This window comes from Bubalus kerabau, chromosome 15 (genome assembly GCF_029407905.1).
Source record: "Bubalus kerabau isolate K-KA32 ecotype Philippines breed swamp buffalo chromosome 15, PCC_UOA_SB_1v2, whole genome shotgun sequence".
In the NCBI taxonomy this organism is placed as follows: domain Eukaryota; kingdom Metazoa; phylum Chordata; class Mammalia; order Artiodactyla; family Bovidae; genus Bubalus; species Bubalus kerabau.
Window position 1 is genome coordinate 37,951,661 of NC_073638.1, and position 23,848 is coordinate 37,975,508.

Here is a 23,848-nt window from a genome sequence, read left to right on the forward strand (position 1 = left end):
TGTGAAGGATTGGTCTTCTTTGTTATTGTTTTTTAATCTTTTAAAATGTAAACCCCCAAAACTATTATATTGTGTACTACGGAAGGGTGAATTTCGAAGTATGTGAAGAGACTGATATTCACCTGTAACCCCTGAAAGAGCCTATCTATTTCTGGTTTACCTTTATTCTTAAGATGCAGTACTGCAGAGTTTACCAAGTTAATCCTGTCATGGCAGACTTTCAACTCTAATCTTTATCTCCGTAGTCCCAAGAAGCTGTCCCATGAAGCTACCAAAAGGGACTGTTTGTTCTATCAGTACTGGCCCCTCTGGAAGCAGCAAACACCTTTTGGTAGCCCCAAACTCGAGACTCATTTCCTTAGTCTCTATTCTCCTCCAGGTCTTACACTGGATATTCTGAGGAGCCTATGAGTTCTTCAGTGGCTTCAAGCAGATTGTTGTTGCTAATAGTTTGTAACTTTTCTAGCCACCTTCAGGAGGTATGTTGCTCTGAGTTACCTAGTTAACTATTACTGGATGCTTGAGTCATCAGTGTTTTAAAATTATAAAACAACTATAATTTTATCACCAACAATATTCTTTTTTTGAGGGTACGTTTCAGAATGACATAACTGACTAAATTTTAAAACAACTTGTTTGTGTAATTATTAAAATGTATGCAAACCCAAGCTTACATAATGCAATTTAAATTTCAATGTTAATATAATTTCACTATTTATGAAGCCTAACCGTAACATAAGACTATTTAATTTATACAGCACATTTTTACCCTTCAAAATACTTTAACCATCTATTATTTATAATTTGCTAATAACTCCTCTGTAAAGTCGACAAAACATTGTAATCTTCGTTTTAAAGATGGGTATCTTAACTCATTTATTCATTTTAAAAACAATGTTAAGATTGTTCTTAAAGTTAAAGACATATGACTTTTGCAGTCTCACCTGACTTTTCCCTGTGGCAGTCTGTACCAGACTCTGGTTCAGATGCTGAATCATATTTCAGTATTTGATGTCCACAGCTTGAAAAATAAAACAGGTAAATATGTATATATGACAAATGAGACAATTTTTGTTTTTATCTAAATACAGTCAGAAAATCTGTTTCTTTTTAAACTGTAAGATCCCAACTGCAAAATACCCTAATATTACAATCTCTCTATAAACTTAATAGGCTTTATCCTAGAAAACATCTTTGTCTCTGTGAAGGAAATAACGTATTTTGAAAGTAACCCTGGGATCGGAGGTAAACATCGTAAAAGCAGAAATGAAAATGAACACCAAATGAACTGGTTACTGTAAGTAAGTAGTAAATTAGTGCATAAAATTATTAGTACTAAAATAATTTTCATACATTTACTGATATCTTATGGATAAAATACCATTATATTTCCCTTTAGATGGAGATCATTTAGCTGGGAAATGAATAATAGCAGTGAAATGAAAAAAAAATTGTTTAGAATAAAAACTACTAGATGAAGAAAAGGATATAGTATTAATCATCTAGTTACAATACAGAACTAGAAAACTAGGAGTACTTTATTAAAATAACCTATATTTTGAAACCATAAACATCTGGGAAACTTACCTGTTACATAAATTGCTATCAGAATTTCTAAACTGCTGATAAAAATCTGGTGAATTGGGTGTACTGCTCAGAGATTTGTGTAAAATGACAGGTGGTTTAGTAAGAAATTCAGCAGTATCAGGAAATTCTATAGGTGATCGGTTAGCTGGAGAGCCAGCAGACACTGGTCCATGACTGGGTGAATTCATGCTTGGTAAACCACCTTAAAAATTGAAAGAGAAGAAAGAGATATTATGTATGCATGTATCTGTTTATTGTCTATGTTTGGGTACTTATAAAGAGCATTCCCCTTCTTTAAAGAAAGCAAAGCATTTTCAATTAAATGATAAAACTACATTTCTACATGGAGCTATCATCAAGACATTCCACGAATTCAGGCAGAATATAGACTATATTTGTTATCATCAATGACCGTGGAATAAACACCCTGTGGCAGGATGACACATAATAGTAAATACTAAGAGTACGAGGAAAACGTACATAATAATGATAATAACGTGTGTACACGATAATGTGTGGCACAGATTTTCCTAATCCATATTGATCTTCATCTGTCACATTTTGTGTCCCTACCAGCCTGATTATCCATTTTTACCATCTTTACTGTATTGTTTCAATACAGTAAAATTCACTTTTATTTTTAAAACAGAGTTCTTAGTAGCATTGAGCAAGCTGAGCATGATAAAATTATATGAGCGTATGATAAATTATATGAACACAACAGCAGATCCCTTAAATAAAATCTACATCTTTCCAGCTCGTTCATTCATTCAACAAGTATTTGAGAGCCTATTATATGCTGGAAAATGTGCTGGGTTTCACAACGGAGAAAAAGATGCCATCCCTACAGTGTTCAACAAACCTAAAAAAGGCTAGTGGAAAATACAAACAAGTGCTGAGTGAATGCTAAAATAAGAGGGAAAAAGTGCTTTGGAAATACATCCCTAATCCTGTTGATTTATTCAAGAGCCTTTGCTAGGTGCCTTGAACTAAGGGTGTATCTGGAGAAGTGTAGGTAGATTTAAAACTTTATTTCAAAAAAAAGATTCAAGTAAAGTGAGAATCACAGAAGAAAGCAAGTAACAGTTATTAAGGTATCATGGTATTTTCAGACATAGTTACAGATGTGTGTGATGGTTAATTTTGTGTGTCAACTTGGCTGGGCTATCATGCCCAGTTGTTTGGTTAAAATCTAGTCTAGATGTTGCTGTGCAGGTATTTTTCAGATGCGATTATCACTAGACTGAATAAAGCAGATTACCCATTGCTATGTGGGTTGGCCCCATTCAATTTGTTGAAGGCCTTAAGAAAAAAAACTGAGCCCCTCCAGAGAGGAAGGAATTTTGCTTCCAGATTGCCTTCAGAGTCAAGACTGCAATACTGACTCCTGCTACAACTTCCAGGTTGGCAGCTTGCCCTAATAGTTTTGGACCTGGCAATCTACCAAGCCAATCCCCATCAGTCAATCACTGTCCCCCTCTCCAATATATGTGTATGTATGTATGGGTATATACACATGCACAAACATCCTGTTAGTTCTGTTTTTCTGGAAAACGCTGACAAATAATATGTGTGTTCTTTTATTTAATCTTCATAATAACCCTGTGAATTAAACAGCATTTTCATTTTACATATGCAGGGCTGCCGCTGCTGTTCTACCAAACAGACCTGTTTAGAGGCTCCCATAATTTCATATAATGTTAGAGCTGAAAAAAAGATTTTTATAAATAATCTGGTCAAACACTTAAATGTTTCAGAAGAAGAAACTGAGGTCTAGAGAGGGGAACTATCTTGCCTGCCAAAATAATGTTAGTTATTAACTGGAGACTAAAGTTCCAATTTTCAGCATTCTTTTCTCTACTTATACTGCTGCTGCTGCTGCTGCTAAGTTGCTTCAGTCTGTCCAATTCTGTGCGACCCCATAGACAGCAGCCCACGAGGCTCCGCCATCCCTGGGATTCTCCTAGTGAGTGTCCAAAACTCTGACAAACAGGCTGAGAAGAATAAAGGATAAACTAATTTTAGGGTAGAAATTTGATATAATGTAGAAAAGCTTTTGAGGAGAGGACAGAATGGTACTGAAAACCCTTAGCAACCCTTAAGAAATACTTTCTACAATACAGAGTCACCATTTTTATTCTAAACCTTTTAAACTGTGAAATATAACATACAGAAAAGTTATAACAGGAATGCTCACCACTCAGGCTAAAATATAAAACATGGCCAGAGATCAGAAACCCATGTCCAGTATCTAATTCTCAGTCCTTTCATTAAAGGAAAGCATTACTTTCACATTATGGTACTGTTTTTCTCGTCTTTCTTTATATTTGTACCACATATATACCTCTTTAACAATTTAGATTAGTTTTGCACTTTCTTTGAACTTTGTAAATGGAATCAGGCAGTATAAATGCTTTTATGCCTTGCTTACTTTACTCAACATTTTTAAAAGATATTTCACATGTTCACTCATTTTGAATGACATATAAAATTGTATGTATGAATATAGCACAATTTTATTTCTCTATTCAAGTACTGAACTGCCAAATTGTCTTCCAAAGTAACGGTAGCATTTTACTTTCCCATCAGTGATGTATGAGTGTTCCTACTTCTGAACATTTTTCCAATTCTTGTTATACCGCCTTGAGAATTATAGACACCATAGTGGGTGTGAAGTCATGGTTCACTGTGGTTTTGATTTGCATTTCCCTAATGACTAATAATGCTGAGTATCTTTTCATGTGGGTAAGGGCCACTGGTATAACTCCTCTGGAGAAACATCTATTCAAATCTTTCACCAATTTTTTAGTGAGATCATTTGTGTTTTTATTACTGAGTTGTAAGATGTCTTCTGTAAGACTCTGGCCACCTGATGCGAAGAACTGACTCACTGGAAAAGACCCTGATGCTGAGAAAGATCAAAGGAGGGAGGAGAAGGGGACAACAGAGGATGAGATGGTTAGATGGCATCACCGACTCAATGGACATGAGTTTGAGCAAGCTCTGAGAGTTGGTGATGGACAGGGAAGCCTGGCATGCTTCAGCCCATGGGGTTGCAAAGAGTCGGACATGCCTGAGCGACTGAACTGAACTGAAGACATCTTTGTCTATTATGAATACCCAAGTTCATTGTCAAATTATAATTTGCAAATATTTTCTCCCATCTTATGGATTGTCTTCTCACTTTCTTTAGGTGTCTTTTGAAGTGCAAATGTTTTTAATTTTAATGAATTCCTATTATCAATTTTTTTCATTCATGCATTGTACTTTTGGTGTCATATCTAAGAATATCCAAAGTCACAAAGATTTTCTCTTGTTTTCTTTTACAAGTTTTATGGTTTCATACTTACATTTGAGTTTATGAGCATTTTAGGTTAATTTTTGAGTATGATGACAGGTATGGTTCAAATTCACTCTTTTTCATATGCATATCTATCCAGGTGTCCCAGCATCATTTATTAAAAACACTATTCCTTCCCCATTGGATTACTGTGGCACGCTGGCTGAAAATCGGTTGACCGTGTAAGGGTTTATTTCTGGACTCTCAATTCTACTCCATTGATTTGGAATATCCTTAGGCCAGTGTCACTGTCAATCAGTGTCTTGATAACCACCGCTTGGTAGCAAGTTTAAATTTACAAGTGTGAATGAATCTCTCCTTTTTTTTTTTTTTCTTTTTTACTAAAGATTGTTTTGGCTACTCTGGGTCCCTTGAATTCTGACATGAATTTTAGGATCAGCTTGTCAAATTTCTGCAAAGAAGCCAGCACAGATTTTGTTAAGGATTGCACTAAGTTTAGAACAATTTGAGGACTATTGCCCTCTTAACAACACCAAGTCTTCTGATCCATGAATATGGGATATCTTTCCATTTATCTGGGAATTCCCTGACAGGACTCCACACTTCCACTGCTGGGGCTCAGGTTCAGTCTCTGGATGAGGAACTAAGATCCCACATGCCGTGCAGTACCAAACAACAACTAAATCATATTTGGGTCTTCTTTAATTTCAACAACGTTTTATAGTTTTCAGTGTACAAGTCTTGCACTGTTTTGCTAAATTTATCCCAAAGCATTTTATTCTTTTTGATGCTAACTTTAAATGGAATTCTTAATTTCAGTTTTGTACTGTTCATTGCTAGTATATAGAAATGTAACTGATTTTTGCTTACAGATTTTGTATCCTGCCACACTGATTAATTTTTCTATTTGTTGTAATAGGTTTTAAGGAATTTCTTAGGATTTATACATATAGGATGATGTTGTCTGCAAATAGTTTTACATCTTCCTTTCATTTGTTTTTACCTAAACTTCTCAGGGTAGAACCTCTAACCCAATATTGAGTAGAAGTGATGACTATTTTATAATTATTTAAATTATTTTATAATTTTATCATATAATTTCTAGTTCTTTAAATTCGTTCTTTAGTGAGATATTGTTGTCATACTCTTCTTACTTTATGGTTTCCTGAAGTTCTTTAAAGATATAATGGTAGCAAATTTAAAGCCATTGCTAAATCCAAAGTCCAAGCTCACTCAGGGAAATTCTGTTGGCTGTTTTTCATTGTCTACATGGCAAAAAATTCCTGTTTCTTTGCATGCTTCATAAATTTTTTTTTATTGAAAACTGAACACTTTAGATACTATACTGTAACAATTCTAGTATCAGATCTCTCCCACCCTCAAGGTTTATGTGGCTTATTTTGTGTTTGTTCATTTTATTTCTGACTATTCATTGAATGATCTCCTGAACTCATAATGTAGATTTTTTTTCACTGAGGTGTGTAGCCACTGAGTGCTCTGATGCCTTTTTTCCCCTTTCCTCTTTGATTTATGTTTGACTTCTTAGAGTCACCCGTGGGTCAGTATGATTTAGTTGAGACAGAAAATTTCTTTAAATGTCTTGCCTATGTGTCGTCATCTCCTGATGGGAATATGTTTGAAAAATTACAACTTCAAATTTCCAGGCAGTTTACAAAACAGCTTTAGCTTTTACTTCCTGCTTGTGCAGCACTTCCAGGTCAGCTACAGGTGCCAGGTCAGCTACAGGTGGAGCAACCAGGGCCTTCTCCTTTCACAGATCTTTCCTGAGCATGTGCACAGCCCTGAAAAAGTGCTCAGCCTAGTAGGTCTTCAGGCATATGCCAGAGCTTTTCACTTTCCTGTGGTCATCTAGTGTCCAGGATTTCCTTTTAAATTTCCAATCAGTTCTTGTTTGTCTCAGTTGAAATCACAGCTTTACCCACTCAAAATGTTACTGGCAGAGGGTGTGGGTGTTTTTTGTTGCTGTTATTTTTTTGAAGAGCTGAGCTCTCCGTCAAATGAATTATCCACAACAACCTGGGAACAAGGACTTTTTCCAGTGAGTTTGGACAAAACATTTACTGTACTCTCAGATTGTTGCTTTTAATGCAGTTTTTAAAGAGGTCAGACTCCAATGACTGCAAAGCTAGTGGCTTTTAGCTGTAGTACCACTGAGCTGGGGAGAGAGGGTTTGGGAGCTGCTTTCAATTAAACTGTCATAGAACCCAATGCCTCACCAAGGTTCAGTAGTTAGTTTCTCTTGTACAGATGATTTCTAGTGTGTTCTCTGGCCTTTGTTAACTTCCAAAATTCTGCAACAGTTTAGTTTTTCGCTCCTATTTTTGTCCCTGGTGGCTCAGATGGTAAAGAATCTGTCTGCAGTGCAGGAGACCCAGGTTTGATCCCTGGGTCGGGAAGATCCCCTGGAGGAGGGCATGGCAACCCACTCCAGTATTCTTGCTTGGAGAATTCCATGGACAGAGGAGCCTGGTGGGCTACAGTCCATGGGGTAGCCAAGAGCTGGACATGACTGAGCAACTAACACTTTTTTTATTTGACTGTCACACTGGATATTACAATGTACATCTTTGAAGTATTAGTTTCTTTTAAGTTTAAGAACTTTTTAGTACTTTTCAATCACTGCTAGTACATCCCTTTCCCCACCCTTTATGCCACTGTTTCCATATACTTCTTTATACATTATGCAAACTGCAGGGAGTCATTGTTTTCATGCACCCACATATTTAGGCTTCCCAGTGCTTTTCATTCATTCCTGCAGATCCATGCTTCAATGTGGATCACTTTCCTCCTTCCTAAAGAACTTTCTTTGCTAAATTCTCAGTAGTGCACATCTACAAGCAATACATTTTATCTTTTTTTGTATAAAAAAACTTGTTATTTCACCTTAAATTTTAAAGGATATCTTCACTGGATAAAGAATTTCAGGTTGGCAATTTTTGTTTCTGCAATACTTTAAATATGCCATTTCATCATCTTTGGTTGGTGACTATAGTTAATAATACTGTATTGTGTATTTGAAAGTTAAGAGAATAGATCTTGAAAGTTCTCATCACAAGAAAAAAACTTGTAACTATGGTGACAGATGTTAACTAGACTCATTATGGTGATCATTTTATAGTATATACAAACATCAAATCATTTTGTTGTACATCTAAAAGTAACAATGTATCGATTAACAGCCCCCACCCCACCCCCAGATAAAGATTCAATTAAGGGTGGCTTATTAGGATATATCTTCCCTGGTGGCTCAAATGGTAAAGCGTCTGCCACAATGCGGGAGACCAGGGTTTGATTCCTGGTCAGGAAGATCCTCTGGAGAAGGAAATGGCAACCTACTCCAGTACTCTTGCCTGGAAAATCCCACAGATGGAGAAGCCTGGTTACAGTCCATGGGGTCGCAAAGAGTTGGACATGAATGAGCAACTTTGCTTTCACTTTGTTTTGTTTTATTAGGATATAGGATACAGTCAGGATTTTTCCTACTCTCATATTAAGTTTTTCTCCCTCTACAATCACCATGCTACAAAAGAAGGTCCTTTACTGAGGGTTTTCCTTTGTTCTTTGTCTACAACTATTCAGGTTAAATAGTTCTATATTTTATCCCTGAATCCTCAGTGTCTAACAAAGTTACTGATACATAGTATATGTTCAAAAATTAACAAATGAATGAGCAAATTGTCAACTAATAGCCAACCCAAACTGCTTAGTTTTATGTTAACTTAGAACACATGAAATGGTATTCAAAATTAGCTACGAATGTTGTTCTTCGGTTGCTAAGTCGTGTCGGACTCTTTGCAACCCCGTGAACTGCAGCACACCACGCTTTCCTGTCCTTCACTATCTCCCAGAGTTTGCTCAAGCTCATGTACATTGAGTCAGTGATGCCATCCAACCATCTCATCTATGAATAGGTAATGAAAACCCTGTTCTCAGCTAAGAATAGTTTCTATTCGTATCTGAGAAAATATATTCTCAGCTATTAATAGGTAATGAAAAGTTTGTACTACCATATAGTTTGAGACCTCCCATATTTAAGTCACAAAGAATGATTTCTTACCAGCTCTTCTTAGACCTACATGGTGAGTTAACGATACAGATGACGACCTTTGCTTCGGGACTGTCAGTAGATTTGAACTAAAAGGCCCATTTAGATAGCATCCTTGACTAAAAGGGAAAGATAACAGGTTAAGATTTTTAAAAACATGAAAAATTCATTTTTTCCTTATGGTCTTCAATTCATTAGCAAATATCTGCTTATACATCCAGAGTAAACCAGGCACCAGCAAACTTTTCTGTAAAGAACTGAGTAGTAACTACTTTGGACTTTGCAGGCCATAAGGTCTCTGCAATTACTCAATTCTGCCACTGCAGTATAAAAACAGCCTTAACCAATGATAAACAAATGAGTATAATCATGGTTTTCAATATAATTTTATTGACGAAAAAACAGGTATGGGCCTCATTAGATCCACAGGCTGTAATTTGCTGAACCCTGGCAAGAAGCAGGTTATCACTATCACTGGATTTCACCAGTGACTGGTGAAATATACTTCAGAGTCAAAGATTTCTGATTCAATAGGTCTGGGAAAAGGTCACAGATTGGCATGTCTGACAAGTGCTTAGGTGGTCCAGGGACCTCACTGACAATTACTGACCTAAAACATACAGTTTTTCACCATCTTCCACTCCCCTTCTGCACAGATAATTGATTACCCATTAACACAGTCATATCCTGTAACTGAAATATTTATTGTAGGTTTTAGGGTTCTTATGAAGAAATTAAATATAGGCGAGCAATCATAGTATACCAATTGATATATAAAATGCATTTTAAGATTACATATTTTAAAGCCCTTGGCCGAGGGCCATACATATAGTGCTTCCTTTCTTAGATATTCACTAGCCTGTTTTCTTCTGTTAGTCAACCCTGATGTGGGCAATTTGCCACAGGATTAAGAACAAATCTCGAGTCTTTATTTTTCACTCAACATTTTGTTAGTATAGGCTGAGTTCTCAGTAAGCTTCCCCCTCCCTCCAACTCCATTTTTTGTGTCCTCCCATACCCTTACTCAAGAAAGATCTATTTTTCTATGACCCTAGAGGTTTTTGTCCATGTCTGTTATTATATATATCCATACCATATTACAGTTTCAGTGTTCACAGATTCTTATGCCTCACTAAGTTGTGAATTCCTTTCAGGGGCCATAAGATACACCTCTTCATTCAGTTGTGGATACAGCACAGTCAGTGCCTGGTAAAGGTGTTCAGGAGACATTACTGGATTAAATGAATGACCTTGTCTTTAGGTTGCTATTCTCACTTTTCAAGAGAACAGATCTTTTCTCTCTCCAGTTCTGAGTGAATGGACTCTTTCGCTCACTCCTGCTTTGAGGCTTTCTTTGGGCCTTTTTCTCGAAATCTAGTTTGTCTTATAATCTTATGAGAGAAAAAAATTCTGGATAACAAACAGAAGGCTTGTAAAAACAGTTGGCAACCAATTTATCAACAGAAAAATTTTCGTGAATAAAAATTATAAAAATAATAGCACTATTTTGAATATTACATATCATCCATTATTTTAGGTAATTTGCATACTTCATCTCTTTTAGTCATCTGAACAACTTTGTTATTAGATAAGAAAACTGAGGCTTTGAGAGGCTTAGTATTGGGTTAAGCTAAAATTGACAGTGGCAGAGATAAAATTCAACTTCAAATTTCTCTGACTCTTAAATTTTTCTGACTCTGAAGTGTATGCTCTTTCCACAAGACAATTCTGATGTTATTTTTGTGTGTTTCTCCATCTGTAAAATTAGAAGTTTAGAATAAAGAACTTCTAAGATAACATCTAGCCTCTGCTGCTGCTGCTGCTAAGTCGCTTCAGTCGTGTCCGACTCGGTGCGACCCCATAGATGGCCTCCTACCAGGCTCCTCTGTCCCTGGGATTCTCCAGGCAAGAACACTGGAGTGGGTTGCCATTTCCTTCTCCACTAGATTTTGTAATTTTTTTGCTCAAGCTAATAGTAATAATAATTTGTTCACAGCGTTTAAAAAAGAGGCAGTATGTACATAATAACACTCAATAAACTCATCTCCCTACCAGTGTGCAATCATTCTTTGTATTTGAATATTCATTGCCTTCAAAAGGAGTGGGAGAGATGGGGAAAGAAGAGTAGCAATGCCACCCAGGGCAATATTCAAATAGAACAATCTGTGTACTCTACCAACACCTACTTCCTTATTAATATTCAAAACAAAGACAGGTTTTTCTCCTTCACAGAAGAGCCCTGAAGCACACTCCCTAGTCTTCTACCTGAACGGGGGTGAGGAGGGGGTGTCTTCTAGTAATTAAAATGGTTAGTTGTTTAGAATTGAGAAGTATAGGTCAAATTACAGGTTTTCAGCTCAGTTCCATAATCATCCCATTAATTCTTTGCCTAAAACCAGATAAATATTTACCGTAATAAGATATATAAAATAATACTGAAGAAAATAGAGGGCAAGATAGGCTAGGAGTCCCAGTGATTATTAATAGTTGGCAGGAAGATGATTAAAGTCAGAATTACATTGCAAGAGATGTCAAATGTTATGGTCATAGAGTTAAGCCATATATTAACAGCTGATTTCTAAGACAATCAATGCAAATTACCTTGACAAGGTTTATATCACTTCATGTATTATTATTTTTTTTTAAGTAGCTGTAAAAACTTGTTGGCTGTACAATGTCCAGATTTTGCAGAGTCATTATCTTAAGAACTGAGTGGGATGACACCAGTTAGCTGTCTTGAATCTCTGCAGTTCAAATAGGGTCCAGGCTTTAGTATAATTTGCTAATAAATTATGAGACACATAATTGAGAAGCTGGTTCCCAAGTACATTATTTAGGGGACATACTATTGCCAGGCAACGTTATTAGGTTTAATTAAAGAGCACTTTCCGTGATGAACGATGAATCAGAATAGGTTAAAGGCAAGCCTCTTTGGTGTGGGAGTACCTACAGCTGATAGCCCTCAAAGTTTTGGTATGGGATTTGCCTGTGTTTCCCCAGGGAAAATCTGTTCAAAGGAAATGGGCTGTGAGCTCTGAATCTGTACCGTCTGTCCACAGGGAGGGTCTGGGTCCCAGCAGTCCATGGACAGCAGTTCAGCCAAGCTTTCAACTCTAGATATTAACGCTGTGCCTGGATAATTCAACTGTGAGCTAACCCCCAAAACATAAATTCAACCTTGTTGGAATTTCCTGACCAGCAAAACTTCATCCTAGGTCTGAAACTGAAGCAGAAAACAGTATCCAGTGTCATGTGGATAGCATACTCCTGCAGGATACTTGTTAAGCAGCTGTTTATCTTCAAAGACCTGTTTTAATGTAATCCCAAACTCTTCACAGAAGTCCAGCAGGTTTCAGAAGGGTCGTAAGGTCTAAAACAGGTAGGAAATGAAAATTTCCATGAAAGAGCAAAGAAAACGTGTTAAGGAGACTCAGAGGCAAAACAGATTACTTTTCCTTAGAGAACAAAGGAGGGGGTGTCAGGGTGTTACTCTGTAGCCGTGACGTCTGAGCCCAGTCTTTTAGGACATACAGAAGTAAGGGTGAGAGGTCTATTCTAGGTAGAGGGGCACACATGTACACAAACAGAGGGAATATCAAACAGTTTAACTTGCCTGGAGTTTCAGATAAATCAAAGTGATACTGGAGTTATTTCAGTGTTAAAAAGTAATGACCTTCTTAATTAACCTCTCAAGTCCTCTCCGAGATAAACAGTGGCAAGAAGAATAGGTAACACAGCGGCTGTTCAACTAGAACTACCTCTTCTTATGTTTTGCCTAGTATACCTATCACAAAGTTTATAATACTTCATTTTTTTTCTCCAGGCAAAGCATTAAAAAAAAAAAAGCAAAATTAAGTCCTATATTACACTTTACACAAATAAGGCAGCTAAAAAGTATAATTCAGCTTAATTTTCTAAGGGAGTGAAACTAAAAAAGTTTTATGAGAAAACTTCAAGGAAGTGTCTTCTTTAAGGAAGAATCTAACACAACTTATGTGCCTGTTATTTTCATGTAGAGAGCTCCCCAAACCATTTTTCTACTCTTCATTGTGGGACTGCTCATCTATCTCTGTTTAATTTTTCTAAGTAAGGGTGTAGCTTTGTCATGAGCGATTAACAGAATTTCAAATCTCAGGCTAGGAATTGGGGCAGTATTCTACAGGTACGATAAAGGTTCAAAACCTTAATGACTAGAAGAAACAATATAATCAAAATTTTGTTTAAGGACAAATTGTGGTGGAAGGTAGAAGATGGATTGGGTAGTGAAGAATATTAGAAATGGGAAGGATAATTCAACAGCCCACGTAAGCAGTAATGAAAGCATGAAATAATGTAGGCAAAGTGATAAAGGGAAAAGGGAACAGAGAGGTAACAAGCTTTGGAGATTAGACGTGACAGCTATTATCTGTAGAGTAAGGCAACAGGATGTAAAGACAACACCAAGGTTTTCTAGGTAGATCAGTTTTGTAAGCAACCACAGAACAAGAGGATTACAGCCAGCACTGTGCCAGGAAATGAGGACAGAATAATAGTAACAGAGGGAAGAGCAGCCGGAGAGATGAGAAATTAGGTTTCAGACATAGTTTCAGGGAACAAGAGGTTCAATATTTACATCATGTTGAAATCATGGGCAGGGTCATTTAAAATCATAGAGAAGCTTATGACCAGAATGTAGAGCTGCATTCATATCAAAACCAGGAAATGTGCTCTCCATTCTGGAGTACTCTAATAAATTTGAAACGAATGCCTCATGAGTTCAGTCACAAGCCTGTTAGTTCTGTGCTTCTAAAACCTGAAGGTCCCCAAACAAAACGTCACCATACATTAAAGATCTATAGCTGTGCTGTCTAATGCGGTTGCCGTTTAGGTCTGTGTAACAGCTGAGTATGGCTCTTTGTATTTTAACTAATTAAAATCAAATCAACTTTAAATTAAGTTCCTTAGTCATGACAGACACATTTCAAGTGATCAATAGACACACGTACCTAGCAGCAACCAAACTGGACGCACAGCTATAAAACATTCCCATCGTGACAGACATCTCTACTGGACAGCACTGATCCAGAGACTTGAATTTCAAAAGGAAGAAGCTTGTAAATGCTTCACATATTCCCCTTTACCCTATGTTCAAAGTACACTTAGAAATTCATTACAGAGCAGCTTCAGCTTCTGCACCCTAGAAAAATTCCTTCTAACCTCACCTCTTTAAAGAAGATGTTTCATAATACCACCAATTACTTTATGCTTTACAGTTCTAAATCTTTTATGAGGCATAATAATTTTGTTCTAATGAATATTAAGTAAATATATTGAATCTGCCTGCATTTACCTTTAATTCTGAGATATGTTCATATAAAAATTAGTTTTCCTTGGACCATGTTTCTATTTTATTATCGATTATGTGGAGGCAGTAGGATAAAAATAACCTTAACTCAATGTATCAGACATTTAATTTTAAAAGCGTTGCTGTTACGTCAGTGTGACAGAAAGCTGAAAAAACAGAATCATTTTCATCATTCTTTCTTAAACTCAAAACTATTCTCAAGATGATGTCTCCCAGGGTTAAGAAATACCTGTCGTATTTTCAGTTCCTAACGTCATTTATTTCGTCATATCCTGCTTCCGTTATAAAAAAAAAAAACAAACAAACAACAGCAACAAAAACTATCATGTTTAAGCTCTGGGCAAGCTTTGGACCAAATCTCATTTTCCTGTAATGTTCTCTTCTCACTTGAATCCAATCTTGTTTTATATATCATTTCACTGTTTTTCTTTTACAAAAATGGAGTTTCATTTAGTTGAACGTACTGTAGAAGATTCAAATTAATAAATCACAGAAGAATCTGGAAAATTACAATTCTCTGATATTTCATATATAAAATGCTAATACAAAGTTGAACAGAAATAGCTCTGATCCAACACTGCCACCTACTGTTTCAAATGTGTAACTACACAGATCAAGTTATTAAAGACCAACACATGCTCAGTCCTAAAAGAATGGTTTAATAGGAAATTTACATTGATTACAATTTTATTAACTATGGTTATATAACTGACTACATAGATGCCTATAACTCACACAGGAGATAAATATCTGTCCTGGCCATTAAAAGGCAAAGTATCGAATCCTTTGTTTGCAGAGTAAATAGATATGCTTACATTCAGAAGATCAGGTTCTGCTATCTCCCAGCCTCACCTGGCTGTAGTTAGCGACGCACTTCCTTTGCAGGATAAGCACTGCTTAGTTCCAGGTAAATCCTCAACAGGATACGGAATGTATTAGTAGTCTTAATTCCCCAGTAGGAAAGGGCTTCAAAGTGTCCTGCTACCGATATACCTCACGTCTGAGGCAGCATCTGGGGTGAACCTTGGGGGTGCTCCTGCTTTCATAGGTCAGAAACTATTGACCAACATGAAAACTCAGCCGTGGATGATGACTGCCTCTAACTTGGCCACCTCTACCGTGGCTTTCCCAGTTTCACATCTAAAACTGATTCTCCTTTTCTTACACTGCCTCCCTGGTTCATGTTCTTAGGGCTCCAGCATGCTTTGTACCCAACTTGCCTGTTTTGGGTGGAGAAGGCAGATTACCTTCTTTTTAAGGATCAGTTTCTCTACCAGGCCACGTTACAAACCATGCTGTCCTATACCTAAAACACTTCCAGGGTTCCTTTAGGCTTTCAGAATTATTTCACACTTCATTCACAGAAACAGAGTGGCTGGAAGAGATTCAGGCTTCTTGAAAACGCTCTGGGATTTTACCTTAAAATGCCAAATTCTTGGTGAGGCCGTTTGCCATTATTGCGTTCCCACCTTGGAGAAGTCTGATCGATAGGTGGCAGACCTGAGGTTCCCGAGCTCCTCCTCAGATGTGGGGTTGGTAAACTATTCCTACTGTTCAGCCCCTGTTGAATAATTTAACAGTGGTTAAAATTGTTACCCTTTAACATGCTGTAAATGTGATGCTAAAGATGGTACATGAAAATATCAGTACAAAGTACAACTAATCCTTGAACAACTTGGGAGTTAGGGGCACCAATATCCTTCATGCAGTTGAATATCCAGGTGTCATTTACAGCGGGCCCTCCCTACATGTTCTTCCTCCATATCTGAGATTCTACATTCATGGATTCCACCAACCGCAGATGGTGTAGAACTGTAGTTCTACATCCATTTACTACTGAAAAAGATACTGCACATAAGCGGGCCCACACAGTTCAAACCCACGTCATTCAAGGAGCAACTGTACATTTTTAGCATGTATAGGAGAAGCAGAATGAATATGTTTTACTCCAAATATCACATTCTATACAGCTCTTTTATTTACCTTCCTCCTATTTAAAAATTGGTTTCTGAATTCCTGATAGTTTAACCAAATTTTTTTTTTCTTTTGTACATTTTATTCATAGTTTTATGAGAAATAAGCAACTGACAATTTTAAAAGTAGATGTACCCTGAAAAAACTACTTTTAGAGGCCAAGCTTAGGATAGGGGATGAGCCCTATTTCCTAAAGCTTTTGTATTTTAAGTACAATGCTAATGTACATAGAGGCTAAGCTGCAGAGTTCTGAGCTTCTGAATTAATGACTACATTAAATTCAGAACACCTTTCACATTAAGAATATCCTAATTTTTGAAAATATTCTCAGGTTAATCCAAATGTTAACCCAGAATATTCCATTTTTGACCACTCTGAATAGGTTTTTTAGTGAAATTGACATAAAACCATTTCTGCTTCTTATGAATTTCCCCTATGAGCAGACATGAAACCATCTCAGAGAGATAAATATGTCTTGTATTTAAGTTTTCCCAAGGATGTTGATTTTATAAAGATTCAATGTTAGTTACATTTACACTGAAAAAGCTGTTTACGTAACATGTTAGTTACATTTACATTGAAAAAGTTGTTTATGTAACATCCTTTCTGACTATAATTTAGGTCCATATAATCTTAGTTCTTATCATGCATATAATTTACTTTAAATCATCTCTTATAAGTCCCTTTTCTTTACTTTTTTCATAAATGCTTTTGCTCTTTTAACACCAGGCTTTTTATATTCTTTTCCAAAGCAGATAAAGTAGATATGAAATTTAAGTAAGAAGTTAAAAGAACACAAAGAAAAGAAATAAGGGTTACTTCCTGATTCTTCTGTGACTTATTCCTATCAGTAAATTGGAGTACTCAAATAAGCCTGATTACCTAGATTTCGTTCAGGAAATGAGGCAATTAGGCATCCTGTTTGTTTAAAATGTTTCTAAAATGTACAAGTACACTTTTCTACATAGTAAACATAGTAACAAACAGAATACTGATATCAATGTGATTTTTAAAATTTCTTTGCCTGGCTGCATGGCTTGCAGGATCTCAGTTCTCCAACCAGGGACTGAACCCCAGCCACAGTAGTGAAAGCCTGGAATTCTAACCACGAGGCTGCCAGTGAACTCCCTCAATGCAATTTTTATGCCTAACAGTTTTAAGAATTATTACTTTTTAAAATTACTATTTGAAACCTCAAATGCCAATGGAAAATATAAAGGAAGAGCAACATACCAAATGAAAACCATTAATAACTCAAAATGTATTAATTATTTTATTGATGAACTTATTGCTATCCCTATTTGATGCTGTGATTAACCCTTTTCTCACGGGTAGAGTGCTTTTAAAAAAATGTGTGTAACTACCATTGGGTTTTGAATAATGCAGCTGCTATTCTATACACTTTAAAAATAAAGCATCACAACTACTTATGATCCAGATTTGTGATCAATAATTACCAAAATTTTGCCCTAATCAGGCTTACTTCATTTTTCAACATTTCTATATAACAATGCTGAGAATTAACAAAATGAATTGATGATCAAAGTCTCCAAAAACTATATTTAACTTTTTCTAAACTCTGTATACACTATTACAATTATAATTAACTGATTGGAATTTCATCTTCTCTTAGTTTCTTTAACAGTAGAACAAAGTAGTTAAAATAATCTCTAAAATATTTCTATTTTTAAAGTTTTATGATATTAACTACAGGTAAAAGTATCAATTTGACTATTGATAGCCAAATAAAAGAATTAAAAGCACTCTGAACATGCATAATGTATACCTATTTAGAATAGTACTTATTATTTTCTAAAGGAAATCCTATTTTGAGTCAATGATATTTAAAGAAAAATCAATCCCATGTCTAGTGATGGAAAAATCAGTGCCTATTGGGCTACAGTAATCTCCAGTGGGTAGGTAGACAGAGTTCCAAAAAATGTGAAAATCAGTTTAAAATAATGCTATGGAATTTCATGACTATTATAATGATCATTTTTTTTTTTTTTTTTGGTCCAAAAAGAATTCCTGGTTTCCAAAAAATAAAATAGATTAATGACACAATTTGACTACTAGTTTGCTGTACAGCCTGAAAATAAATTTTCCTTCTGTTCTCTGCTTCTTAAAGATAATAAAAAATAGTTGTTACCAATGAAGTTATAACTGCTAATTACAGTAATATTATTCAGAATGAAAACTGAAAGCTTGCTTCATACTGAACTATTTGAAATTATAACTACCTCTGAAGTCCCAAGCAACTCAATGTACTATAAAGGAACCAAGCCCTTTAAAAAGAAATTCTATTTTATCTAAGATTTAAAGGAGCAGTTTTGATTCAAAAACATTATTAAACATAAATAGGGCTGGCTGATTATTGTATTTTGACCTTGTGAAGTTTTCGATCTCCTTTCTCAGCGGGGTCCTCTATCTCAGAGCAGGGATAAAATCCAGGAAATGGTGTGAGGGGATTAATCTTTGGCCTACAGGAGCCTGAGAAAGCACCCATCAAGCTACTGATACTCCGTAGGGAAGCAATGACTTGTGGAGGAAGGGTGGGGTCAACCAGAAGATCTGACACCATATTGCGAGCCTCATTTAGCACTGAAAGATCAACTCCACTTCCACCTCCAGAAATCTAGAAAAGAAAAAAAAACAAGACATAAAATTACATATTTGTTAGACACAAAATTAAAAAAAAAAACTTTAAATCAAAGTCCATCTAACAACAGCTTAAGTAATTGAATCCTATTAAATATTAATTTTCACTTATTTGGACATAGCATAAATGATATAAGCAGTATGATTCTAAGCTTAAAATTTTGATGAAGTATATAACATATTGTGAACTTTAATTTTTTTCTACATTATTCATTAGTATATCTCATGTGGTATCAAAGGAGACAGTGATAAACTGAACTGAATGGTTAATATGGAAGGAATAACATGAGGCTGGGTCCTGAAGAATAGACAGAAAATACATTTTTCTTAATTTATAAATGTTTCATTGATAAATACATATATTTTTACTTTTCAAAAATACATATGTATTATGTTCAACTCAATTACCCACAGAAATCAGTGCTCTGGTGATCAGAATAGTCAATTAAATGTTACTTCTGTTGTTTTATTGTACCTTGAATTTACGTTTGGGTGTGTTTATAGTTCATAACTATTCATAGTATCTGTTGAGTTCACTGTTATGTATCCTCACCACATTTTTAAATTGAGAAGTGTTATGAAAGTTAGACCAATAATTAGCTTAATAATGTATTTGCTCTTTGAGGAATTCTTTTTTCTTTTTCTTCTTAAGTATTATTTTGTATTACTTTATTTTAAAACATTCCCCATTATTGGGCCATAGCTCAGCTATTTCTAGTCTTTATAAGCGAACACCTCTCTTAATATGTCACTGTAGATAATTAAGCATATTTCTGATAGATAGCTTCCCGTTAACTTGAACTACTGAAGCAAAGTAAATGAACATGTTAAAACCACTATATAAACAAATAAAAAGTGAAAAAAAAAATATTAAAAAAAAAAAAAAAACCACTATAAAACTACCCTTACATATTTTGGTCAAACCAATATTTCCACAAATTGTATATAACAGTATCTGTTTTCCCACACTCTAAGAAATCTGTTGTCATTTGACTTGGGTGTTCCTTTATAGGCCGTGTGTCATTTCTCTCTGGCTGCTTCCAATATATTTTCTTTGCTTTTAATTTTCAAAAGTTTAATTAACATATTTTACAGAAGATTTGTTTTGGGGGGGGGACACTGATACTATTTGAGATTCACTCAGCTTTTAAAATATATACATATATTTATTTATTTGTTTATTTGGCTACACTGGGTCCTAGTTTCAGTATACAGTATCTTTGGTTGCGGAATGCAAACTCTTAGTTACGGCATGTCGGATCTATTTCCCTGACCAGGGATTGAACCCAGGCTCCCTGCACTGGAGTGCAGTGTTTTAGCCCCTGGGCCATCCAGGAAGTCCCTGCTCAGCTTCTTGAATTTGCAGAATTACATCTTTTGCAAAATTTGGGAAGTTTTCAGCTATTATTTCTTCAGATACTTTTTCAAACTCACTCTTTCTCCTGCTCAGACACGGATGATTATGAATGCTGGATCTTTTGTTATTGTCCTCCAGGTCCTTAAGATTTTGTTCATTTTGCTTTAATTTCCATTATTGCATTTTGTAGCTCTATAAGCTTCCTCCCCCCTTTTTTGGTAACTTCTATTTTCTTTTTTTCCTGAGATTTTCTATTTCATTTACTGGTTTCAAAAGATTTGTAATTGCTTATTAAGACATTTTTATGATGGCCACTTTAAAATTCCTGAGTTCAGTTCAGTCATTCAGTCGTGTCTGACTCTTTGCGACCCCACGAACCACAGCACACCAGGCCTCCCTGTCCATCACCAACTGCCCGAGTCTACCCAAACCCATGTCCATTAAGTCAGTGATGGCATCCAACCATCTCATCCTCTGTCATCCCCTTCTCCTCCTGCCCCCAATCCCTCCCAGCATCAGAGTCTTTTCCAATGAGTCGATTCTCCGCATGAAGTGGCCAAAGTACTAGAGTTTCAGCTTTAACATCATTCCTTCCAAAGAAATCCCAGGGCTGATCTCCTTTAGAATGGACTGGTTGGATCTCCTTGCAGTCCAAGGGACTCTCAAGAGTCTTCTCCAACACCACAGTTCAAAAGCATCAATTCTTTGGTGCTCAGCTTTCTTTATCATCCAACTCTCACATCCATACATGACCACTGGAAAAACCACAGCCTTGACTAGACGGACCTTTGTTGACAAAGTAATATCTCTGCTTTTTAATATCCTGTCTAGGTTGGTCATAACTTTCCTTCCAAGGAGTAAGCATCTTTTAATTTCATGGCTGCAGTCATCATCTGCAGTGATTTTGGGGCCCAAAAAAATAAAGTCTGACACCGTTTCCACTGTTTTCCCATCTATTTGCCATGAAGTGATGAGACCTGATGCCATGATCTTAGTTTTCTGAGTGTGGGCTTTAAGCCAACTTTTTCACTCTCCTCTTTCACTTTCATCAAGAGGCTCTTTAGTTCTTCTTCAATTTCTGCCATAAGGGTGGTGTCATCTGTGTATCTGAGGTTATTGATATTTCTCCCGGCAATCTTGATTCCAGCTTGTGCTTCATCCAGCCCAGCGTTTCTCATGATGTACTCTGCATATAAGTTAAATAAGCAGGGTGACAATACACAGCCTTGACGTACTCCTTTTCCTATTTGGAACCAGCCTATTGTTCCACTTCCAGTTCTAACTGTTGCTTCCTGACCTGCATACAGGTTTCTCAAGAGGCAGCTCAGGTAGTCTGGTATTCACATCTCTTTCAGAATTTTCCACAGTTTATTGTGATCCACACAGTCAAAGGCTTTGGCATAGTCAATAAAGCAGAAGTAGATGTTTTTCTGGAACTCTCTTGCTTTTTTGATGATCCAGCAGATGTTGGCAATTTGATCTCTGGTTCCTCTGCCTTTTCTAAAACCAGCTTGAACATCTGGAAGTTCATGATTCACGTACTGCTGGAGCCTGGCTTGGAGAATTTTGAGCATTACTTTGCTAGCATGTGAGATGACTACAATTGTGTGGTAGTTTGAGCATCCTTTGGCATTGCCTTTCTTTGGGATTGGAATGAAAACTGACCTTTTCCAGTCCTGTGGCCACAGCTGAGTCTTCCAAATTTGCTGACATATTGAGTGCAGCACTTTCACAGCATCATCTTTTAGGATTTGAAATAGCTCAACTGGAATTCCATCACCTCCACTAGCTTTGTTAGTAGTGATGCTTCCTAAGGCCCACTTGACTTCACATTCCAGGATGTCTGGCTCTAGGTTAGTGTGAGTGATCACACCATCATGATTATCTGGGTCATTAAGATCTTTTTTGTACAGTTCTTCTGTGTATTCTTGCCATCTCTTCTTAATATCTTCTGCTTCTGTTAGGTCCATACCATTTCTGTCCTTTATTGAGCCCATCTTTGCATGAAATGTTCCCTTGTATCTCTAATTTTCTTGAAGAGATCTCTAGTCTTTCCCATTCTATTGTTTTCCTCTATTTCTTTGCACTGATCACTGAGGAAGGCTTTTTTATCTCTCTTTGCTGTTCTTTGGACCTCTGCATTCAAATGGGTATATCTTTCCATTTCTCCTTTGCTTTTTGCTTCTCTTCTTTTCACAGCTATTTGTAAGGTCTCCTCAGACAGCCATTTTGCTTTTTTGCATTTCTTTTTCTTGGGGATGGTCTTGATTCCTATCTCCTGTACAATGTCACGAACCTCCATCCATAGTTCCTCAGGCACTCTGTCTATCAGATCTAGTCCCTTAAATCTATTATAATTCCTAGTCAGTTTCAAATCTGATTCTTCTTAGTGTTAATAATTGATTGTCTTTTCTCACTCAAGTTGTAAGTTTCCTGGTTCTTGATATGACAAGTGATTTTCAAAATTCTTGTCAACATTTTGGTAACTATGCTAGAAGACTCTGGGTCCTATTTACACCTTTTATAGTAAGAGGTGATCTTTCTGTTTAGGTTTAGTACTATGTCCTACACTGCTTTTTTCAGGCTGTAGTTCTAATGAAATTTAATTTTCAGGGCATTCACAGTGGTATTTTTAGTCTGCTTGATTTCCTTCTGGTTCCACCAGGGCTGGTGCCTAGGGGTGGGAGTTGCAATGTGAGAGACCTGGGTTTGATTTGATCCCTGGGTTGGGAAGATCCCCTGGACAATGGCATGGCTACCCACTCCAGCATTTTGGCCTGGATAACTCCATGGACAGAGGAGCCTGGCAAGCTACAGTCTATGGGGTCGAAAAGAGTCAGCCATGACTGAGGAACTCCCCAGGTTGGGCTATCTGCTGCAAAGTCAGGGAAGGGAGTCTGCAGGTCACAGGACAAAGAGCACTTTCTGGGCCAGGCACCTGTGTTGGGGAGACCTGGCCACCCCCTGCCTTGCTGGGGAAGGAGAGTCTCATGCTTAGTAGAGAATGAGCATACTTCCCTGGCCACTTCATATGAATGGAGTTCCGGATCAATTTGCCCTTGGTGTTGTTGGCAAGACTCAATCAGTTTTGAAGAAAGGAAGAGCCTACCAGCATCACAGTCTGTGGCTAGGTTGGAAGTCTACATTACCTTTTGCTGTTGGGTGACGGTTATAAGATATCCTATCACAGGTAGGGGTGTGTGTGTGGGGGGAGTGTAATATATATATATATATATATATATGTTATATATTTAAAAAAAGAAAAGAGCAGTACAAAATAAGGTTGGAGAAGCATGTTGGAACCAATATTTGAGAACATCAGATTCCAGGATAAGGAATATGAACGATGGAAAGTCACAGATTTTGAGCAGGCCAGAGAGAAACACAGCAAGAAAAAGAAAAAGGAAGTGATGGAGGGCACTGAAAAGAATGCACTACGTATGATGTTAAAACCCGACAAATGTGAAAGAGCATTCCAGCACACAGACTAGCACGTGCAAATCTGCAGAGGCAGAAGCCTGTCTGGCTAGTTTGAGGAATAACAAGGAGGCCAGGGTAGCA

The 23,848-nt window shown here is 36.6% G+C and overlaps 1 protein-coding gene across 1 annotated transcript in view; it reads right to left on the bottom strand.

The window, feature by feature from the left end:
- PDE3B (phosphodiesterase 3B) overlaps positions 1–23,848 on the bottom strand; it is a 173,505-nt gene that overhangs the window by 36,861 nt on the left and 112,796 nt on the right. Inside the window, exons 3-7 of the mRNA XM_055548538.1 lie at positions 18,659–18,907; positions 15,717–15,859; positions 8,967–9,073; positions 1,588–1,789; positions 945–1,021 (exon numbers count right to left, since the gene is read on the bottom strand). Coding sequence (XP_055404513.1) covers positions 945–1,021; positions 1,588–1,789; positions 8,967–9,073; positions 15,717–15,859; positions 18,659–18,907 — 778 coding nt within the window. The remainder of the gene's footprint in view (positions 1–944; positions 1,022–1,587; positions 1,790–8,966; positions 9,074–15,716; positions 15,860–18,658; positions 18,908–23,848) is intronic.